General features: G+C 38.3%; 2 protein-coding genes across 3 annotated transcripts in view; both read left to right on the top strand.

The window, feature by feature from the left end:
* The window catches only part of zmp:0000000662 (RING finger protein 145), a gene marked incomplete at its 5' end in the record, with an annotated part of 21,565 nt that extends 18,628 nt beyond the window's left edge, over nt 1-2,937 (top strand). Inside the window, 1 exon segment of the mRNA XM_014018034.1 lies at nt 1,046-2,937. Within this exon segment, the coding sequence (XP_013873488.1) occupies nt 1,046-1,891 (846 nt within the window). The 3' untranslated portion in view covers nt 1,892-2,937.
* Nucleotides 2,938-4,139: 1,202 nt separating this feature from the next.
* LOC106524292 (ubiquitin-conjugating enzyme E2 D2) lies at nt 4,140-8,268 on the top strand. Of its 2 annotated transcripts, XM_014018035.1 has the most exons (8): nt 4,140-4,519; nt 5,473-5,536; nt 5,754-5,785; nt 5,944-6,021; nt 6,345-6,450; nt 6,537-6,630; nt 6,808-6,860; nt 8,090-8,268. In XM_014018035.1, exons 1-7 carry the CDS (start codon nt 4,496-4,498, stop codon nt 6,854-6,856), a joined length of 447 nt encoding a protein of 148 aa, XP_013873489.1. In that variant the 5' UTR covers nt 4,140-4,495; the 3' UTR covers nt 6,857-6,860; nt 8,090-8,268. The 2 variants fall into 2 exon arrangements, with proteins under 2 accessions (XP_013873489.1, XP_013873490.1); XM_014018036.1 differs by lacking the exon at nt 6,808-6,860 and having other exon boundaries at nt 4,143-4,519; nt 8,090-8,185.

Raw genomic sequence — 8,268 nt, 5'->3', positions numbered from 1 at the left:
TTAATTTGGAAGCCTTATCAACACGGACTGGCTTCATTCACTTCCTCCACTGCTGTATGCTAAATTAACTAGCAGACACTGCGCAGAAAATCGACGTCGTTCAAAACTTCTTCTGTTTGTTGGTTGGCCCAGGTAAAATAAACTACAAGCAGACTCTGCGCAGAAAATCAGTGTTCTGTTCTCTGATTGGCCCGGACGAAAATTCTCCAGAAGAAATCCTTGTCTATGGGAGAARTCCCAGACGGAGCAGMGAAGCGAAACTAGAAYTGAGCRGAACTGCGTAGGAAGGCAAGKGCCASGATAGGTCCTAGGAGGTTGTCTATGTCCCCCATGAATGTTGTACTTTTTAATAATATTGACAGCTGTAGTCACAGGAACATGGGTACTCTTGGCATGTTTGTTCCCTTTAAATAGGCTGAACGAAAAGTGGAAAAACTTGAAGGCACCTTTGATCCTAATTGACTTATTTGAAACATGATGCAAGTCGTTTAAGTATACTCGACAGATCAGCTCTTTTCACTAATTTTTGTTAACTCTTATCAAATACTAAATTCACTCACATGCTTGCTTTTAAACTTAATTCAAACAGTAAGTTGAGTAAATGTATTTTAGTACCTTTACTGTACAAAATGAGTAGGAAATGTTTGACAGTTTGCAGTGCTGTCCTCACTTGCTTCATTTACACACTGTCAACAAATATGTGAGACGTGTTCTTCCTGTTTTTCCCGCCTGACTCCTCCTCCWCTTATACAAACCAGTGGGACATTTTCTTTCAGTCCCAACATTAGTAAACAGGTGATTGCTGTTTAAAGTGTGCTGAAGTTGGAGCTCTGTGKCTTATGAAGCCAGATCATGGATGAAAAGTGTAAAAACTGTAGAAACCTGTAAATAATCTAAAATAAGAAAATGAGCACTGAATGAGAGTGAGAAATTGAAAACAGCTGTTGTAAAATACTGATAAAGAKCACTTGTAAAGTTCTTGTTTGTGTGACAATAAGATGGTTTGCAGATATTTTTGTTAAGCCAGATCTGTGTCTGTTTGCAGGAAATGAGCTCAGCTGTCATTACATACTGTGGTCATTTCTTCCACGACAACTGCCTCCGCAAGTGGCTGTACGTGCAGGAAACGTGCCCCATGTGTCACCAAACGGTCAGACCAGTACCACCGGGTCAGAGTCAGGCTTCAGGCGACRGGACGGACCCAGCAGCTGCAGCTCAGAGAGACGCAAGGCCAGATCAGGCTGCACCAGACGGACATCAGAACACGAGCAACGGCACGGCGGCAGAGACGCAGCGTGATGACGTAACTCCTGACTCCACCTCGCAGCGAGACGAGAGGGAACGCTGTGGGAACGATGACAGTAACGGTGAACCGGACGACAGTGGCAGAGAGGCCACTCAAAGGAACGGTTTCAGCTCCAGTGGAGACTTTCAGTTRGTCAGCCCAGTATCTTCAGAGGACCTGGCTAGTTCCCACATTATACAAACGTCTCTGAACATGCACGGCCACGGGGAGGTGAACGGAAATGACTCAGATGCAGCGTCACTTCCTGCAGCTCTGAGTGAAAACACTGGAGACGTCCAGTCTAACCCAGAACTACTAGGGTTCAAAAATGTCCCCCCACGTTCTAATCATGATAGGACACCTAAAACCTGTCACCATGTTTATCCATCAGGGGCAAATGGTACAGACACAGATCAACAGGCTGTCTCAGCTGCAGGTAACCTTGTTGATAGCACACCTGCTGGATCCTTTAATGGAAACTYCCAACTCTCCACGGACTCTTCAAACGATCATCACGTCATCACTTCAAACTCGGACATCAGAAGTGTCAGTCACTTTTCCTCAGAACAGAYACCGATGACTGACTGCCCTGCATCAGTGCCTTGATGGGTTTAAAATGAGTTCTCTCCGAAATAAGAAACAAAATTTGCCTTCTGTATGTGAACAAATATATAAAAATGACAATTATATATTTTTTTAATCTCTTCCCAGGCATTGTAACGAATGTGCTTCGCGTCAACAAAATCGTGTCTGAATATTGAACCAGTGTTGGCTCGTAAAAGCAAAAAGTCAGAACGAATAACGATCACAAACCATAAAGAAATCATCCTGAATCGATATTTAGGAGTCAGATTTGTTGTTTATCAATTTTTTTGTTTTGCAATTTTTCTTCAGTGTTAAAATCCAGTGCTGAGCTTCAACTTCTTTCTTTACTGAAACATAAAACAGACTGTGTTGTGATGCAGATTTAGTCTAAATGTTGTAGCCTTCAGGTAAGACGACTGGATGTTTGTGGTTGTGTGACATTGTTCTGTCTGAAGCAACATTTTAGCCCCATTTTTTTCATTCAAATAATTTAAAGTTTAAAAAAGCTTTAATTTAAAATCCAGAAGCTTTAATTTAATGTTTACAAATACACAAATTTTCTACTGTATATTGCAGCTGCTGAAGGTTTTTGTGATGTCACGTGTGTTGTTTAGTAAGTTGATTAAACCCATATTAACATGTATACACATGGTGGGTTTTCAGGGTTTAAAAATGGCTACCCWTAAAAAAATAAAATAAAACAAGCATGTGAAAATTWCAACAAGGCTAAAATGAGAAATATTAGGTTTGAAATGTCAGTGGAAGCACAAAGGAGTTATGTGAAATATATTTGTTGTGTCCAAGTAATTGTAGAAAAATGAACTTTTCTCAAAGAGCTAAGGTAATTAAAGATGATTTGTCTTTTATTATGGCAGTAAATATTTACAAACAAGAAAAAATAAAACGGATCTAAGATACAAATATTTGTGTTTTGTTTCGAGGCTGACAGTTTCCCATATTTGGTTTCAAATAAAAGTAATGAATAGATAATATAAAAATGTTCACTTTTAAAAAGACGTTGGAGATTAAATGTTGGTTCGTGAAATAAAGACCTAACATTTCTTGAAGCATGCCTATTGCTCACTGCCTTTAATGCCAGAGTTACAAACTAAGATTATTTTACAGGTATGGAGTTGTTTATTAATATGCACAATCTTATATGTCACTGTATTGTGAATCACTCAGCTACTACCACTAGGGTTGCACAGTATATCGCAAATATATCATCACAATATCATTGTACACAGTATTCATATCGCAATGGACAGCCTGGAGTGCGATAATTGTTGACTAATTGAAGAGTTTTGAAGTTGTGTTTTTCATGCTAATGCTATATTTAGTTAGTAGGACAGAGTCTCACAGCAGCAAAAGCTCCAGACGCAAATGAAGTTGCSTAAAATCCTAAAGGTCACAGAGTGGGAGATTAGAAAGGGAGGAAAGAAAAAAGATATATATCACACCTGATATTATTGCAATAATTTAAAATATTATCAATGCCATTGCAAGATTTATATCACGCTGTCCTTACTACTGCTATCACAAATGTTATCAAAATATTTGACACATTGAGTTGTGGCTATTTTTGTGTTTCCTGAAGTCATTTGGCTGTGGTGGCCATCTTAAATGGAGGTGGCTCTGAAAGTTATTCACTTATAAACGTATAGCCAATGAATAATGAGATAGCTATCTCATTATTATGAGCTATATCATTACTATCTCATAATTATGACTTAGCTATCTCATTATTATGAGATACTATCTCATAATTATGACTTAGCTATCTCATAATTATGAGATAGTATCTCATAATTATAAGTAAGTCATAATTATGAGATACAAGTTTTATTTATTTTTTTTTATCAGGGTGGCGGAAATGGGCTTCTATAAACGTTCTTACCTCAAGGAGTCTGGAATAATTCTCTCATTAAAATAAAGCAATTTCACTCATAAATACTTCCTCAGATGTTCAAATGTCCGCCATTTAAAAAAAAATGGCATGCTCCTGTGAATTTCAGAGGTCACGGTGTTTTGTCTGGGAACTCTGTGCATGTTAGGCAATTCCCTGAAAACTTTGGTACACTCTGTCCACTTGTTTAGAGTAGTAGTTACAGGGCGTGATGTTAGGGCTTGCCTGTCCTACTTTTTTTCCCCCTGCAGGCTGTAACCAATCTGCCATCATATCCGCCGCGTCACTCCGCGGCTGACACCGCCTTCACGTCACAAAGCTTCATATGTAGACAGCCGCTGCCGCTAGTTACTTAACGACTTCGACCGAAACCAAAAGGAGACGAGAGCAGTCGACCCAGATACCCAAACTGATATACGCATTTACTCAACCTCAAGAGTGGACACGAAGAATCTCATACACGGGTGTTGAAACTGCGCGAAATTAGGCGTCGAAAAAAGTGCGTTACGTTTTGGTTTGTCAGCGCTTCTTCTGCGTACGTAGTTTTAGCACGCTAGCTAGCAAGCTAACTGCGCTAGCGAGAGAGAAAGGAAGGCCGTCGAGTGGACCCGGCCTCGTTTATTTAAAAGAACAAAAATCACCCTGGCACATCACCGCTGCCCCCTTTAGTAGTAGGAATCGGACGACGTTCACGTTGAAGACGAGAACATCAAAAGAGGATGGCTCTGAAAAGGATTCACAAGGTAAGATAACATCGTAGAAACGAAAGCTAACACGTTAGCTTGCCGGGCTAGCATTTCACAATGCAGCCACCATATCCTGTAAAACCAGGCGGCGGAGCGTGTTCGAGGAAGCGTCAACTTCACCCTTTTTTACTTTGAAGTGCGACAAAACCATTTGTGTTTTAGTTATTTTTTAACTGACTGCAGTTATAGTACTTTAAACAGTGATTTATACGAGCCAGCCTTAACTTGTCAAACATGATGCAACTGGTTAGCTTTGAGTGTTAGCATTTTTTAGGCTCAGCTTTATCGAAAAGATACGGCTTGATTCCAAATCCTCTTGCTTCTACATTCAATGTTGTCTGGCTAATTAATATTAAGTGGAGTACAGRAAATTTTCCTTACTATTTTACTGGTTACCAGAACCCATGACTCATAGCGCTGGTTTTGGCTTTAAAAGTAGATGATACACTTTTCTGGAATGCAGCAGTATTTTTTTTCTCTTTTACGTAAATTTTACGTTTTGGATCGTGTCTAACTTGACATTTTTATTGAAGTAATATTGTCAAGAAGAAAACATTCAGTGTTGGTCACAGGCTCTTATTTCTTTACTCTGGAATCTTCCTTCAAGGAAATATCTGAACTTGTTTGTGAGATGGTGTATGAGAGGAGGCCAGGGTGGAGCAATGTCTCCACCTTGCTCAGAAATAACTGTGCACCTATAAATAACAAGCAATAGTAAACTAAATATGCATAAGGTCTAATTTAGCTGTTTACTATGGCAATAATAGGGTGGCACCTGACCCAGAGCTGGCGCAGAGTTGCAATTGAAGGAGAGTAGCGGGATATAGAGTGTATATTGTGGCATTCACTCTGAGAATAAAGGCTTTCACATCACTTTTGTGTTTTTTTTWATTTATTTATTTAATAACAAAAATACATATGACATAACTGTTTTGATCTTCGCATTACAGGAACTTAATGACCTGGCTCGTGACCCTCCAGCCCAGTGCTCTGCTGGCCCAGTGGGCGATGACAGTAAGTGTTGGCATTTTTTAAATTCCTGAAAACATTTTCAGACAGTAGATTTAGTTTTAAAATTGAACCAGCAAAAAGTATAGCGAAACCATAAAAGCACAAATGAGTGCTGCCAGGAAGCCATAAGGACATTTTTTTAGCTGTTCAGTTCCTGTCTGATCACATAMCTTTTTTGACCTTTCGCCAGTTTTTAACATTTACTTTCTGTTCTCTGCAGTGTTTCACTGGCAAGCCACAATCATGGGACCTGTAAGTGTTTTATGAGACCAATAATTAAGCCATAAAGTTTGGATGACGTTTCTTGCGTTAATAAAAATATTCGTGAGATAAAGGTCCAAATTTGACTTGAAAATGAAAGCTGTGGTCAATGGGTGCAAGTCTAAATTGTGCCTATGGTCTTATTTCAGAGTGACAGTCCATATCAGGGGGGAGTTTTCTTCTTGACAATTCATTTTCCAACAGACTACCCTTTCAAACCACCCAAGGTGAGTCGATGTTTTTCTCCCCCTTTCCTGCTTGTGTGAATATGGTTAGAGAAGTATTTCTTTGCAACAAAGTGTCTGTTTTAAAATGCAAACTAGCCTGGTAAACRAAACATGCAAACTAGCTTTGAGCTTGTTTGTCTGCTTGGAAAGTAGCGTAGAAGAGCAGGGGTGGGGTTGGTGGGGACAGTTGTCATTCAAGAGCTTGATGGCTGTGCTGTTTTGTAAAATGGAATTTAAATTATGCAACACTGACATGTTGTATGACAGCTTTATCTGTCTATCTAACTTCTTTCATTTGTTTTTGTCCTCTTCCTTTCTCTCAGGTTGCGTTCACAACAAGAATTTACCACCCAAATATTAACAGTAACGGCAGTATCTGCCTGGATATTCTCAGATCGCAGTGGTCTCCTGCACTCACTATTTCTAAAGGTACAGTTAGTTGTGTAGACACCTAAACAATTTTGGTTGGCTTATTTTAAAGATCAGTGTTTTTAAATTGATATTATTTCTTTCAGTTCTTCTCTCCATTTGCTCACTCTTATGTGACCCAAATCCTGACGACCCACTAGTGCCAGAGATTGCACGAATCTACAAAACAGATAGTCAGAAGTGAGTACACGAGTTAAAATCTGAACGTGGAAATGACCAGTTTTTTCTTTTAAAAAGAAACAAGCACATTTTATGGAAACTTAACAATGATCCATCTTTTTCTCTCTTTTAATATTTTGGTTTAGGGAAAAACTACTTAAGTTGGGTACTGTTACTAATCTGGTTTCATTTTGTTAGGTACAATAAACTAGCTCAGGAGTGGACAACAAAGTATGCCATGCTTTAGGCGGGTAAGGCCACGAGCCAGCACTGCATCTTGGCTGRTGTTTTGAGGCTGGATGTGTTTGATGCTCTGGTCTCAGTGGCCTGACCAGACGTTTGCATCTGTGTTGCAGAGAAGGGAAAAGAAATGTTCTGTCAGCACAGATATAAAGTAACAGTTGGTTTTCGCTCAATTTTTTTCCCCTCTCTAACATGCATCTTGATTTTTGTGTTTTTGCTGTTTAAGTGTTTGAGTTGGTTAAATGTTTCAACACTGACCCTGCAGAAGTCAGGATAGTGTGAGGACAGGAAACAGTTCTTCAGCTGTTTATGTAAACTTGGTTGCTTTTTTTTAATATCTCTGGGTCTCCTTTTTGTCAGTTTTTCTATAGACAGTAAATGTTGTACATGCTATAAATTAAGGATTAATATAGTGGCATAAAATATGTAAAACATTTCATCTACACAATGAGGAATTTTCCAATATTTAAATTTCCCATCTCAAAATCTTCTAAATTAGTTTGTTGAAATTTGTCCATTTTATCACCTATAAACAAGCTAGTTTTGTTTTAAGAGTATTTTTGTTTAAAAACTCAATTTATATTTATCTAAAAAGATTTCATTGATAATCCAAGCTGTATATTTTAAAACTTTCATATCGAGGCTAATCATTCTACACAGGGAGTTCCTGGTGTTAACGGCAGCCAGCAAAGATAAATGGTCAATTTAAAAAAAGAAAAAGGAGGGAGGGTTATAAGTCAAATATTTCTGTCAAATATTTTGATTTTAACAGGTAGTTTATACTTCATTTTGGTAATTTATCATTCATTTTGGGCTTTGTTTTTATGCAGATCTAAATCCCCAAAGATGGATATTTTCACTGTTTTTGCACTGAAGCCTGTTCTCAGTTTTTGCCAGCCTGGGTCTCGTTTTGTCTTTTCCCTGTGGATTTTAAACATCTCACTGAAAACATGCTTAGCTTAAACTCAGATTAGTAATAAATCTGCATGTAAACAAGGTCGATGACTTATTGGTGTTGATGACCATTGCTTGATTTTTTTTTTTTTAAGGAGAAAGGGAGGAGGAAGTCCTGCATTTCCTGTTTGTTTTAGAACATTTATCAAGAAGCCATTTTTGCTTTAAAATCTGAAACTTGAAACGGTGTGCATGTGCTTTGAGAAATTTTGATGTTCGTGTATTTGTGAGCATGAATGGGTTTCATGCTAATACTAAAACAGTGACATTTATTTCATTGCAGATACATCAAAATGGCAAAAGAATGGACACAAAAGTATGCGATGTGATGGCGTTGGTTGGAAAGCAGGTGGAAAATGTTGCTGGTTCAAGCTTAAAATTTTGGGATTTTGTTTTTTCTTTTCACTTTTTGTTTAATCAATGCATCTTACCCTGTTTTGTTTTTTTTATTCCACCTGAGTG

Source organism: Austrofundulus limnaeus, unplaced genomic scaffold (genome assembly GCF_001266775.1).
Source record: "Austrofundulus limnaeus strain Quisiro unplaced genomic scaffold, Austrofundulus_limnaeus-1.0 Scaffold181, whole genome shotgun sequence".
NCBI classification, from domain to species: domain Eukaryota; kingdom Metazoa; phylum Chordata; class Actinopteri; order Cyprinodontiformes; family Rivulidae; genus Austrofundulus; species Austrofundulus limnaeus.
Note: the sequence above shows the minus strand (reverse complement) of the source record. Positions and strands in the feature narration are given on the sequence as shown.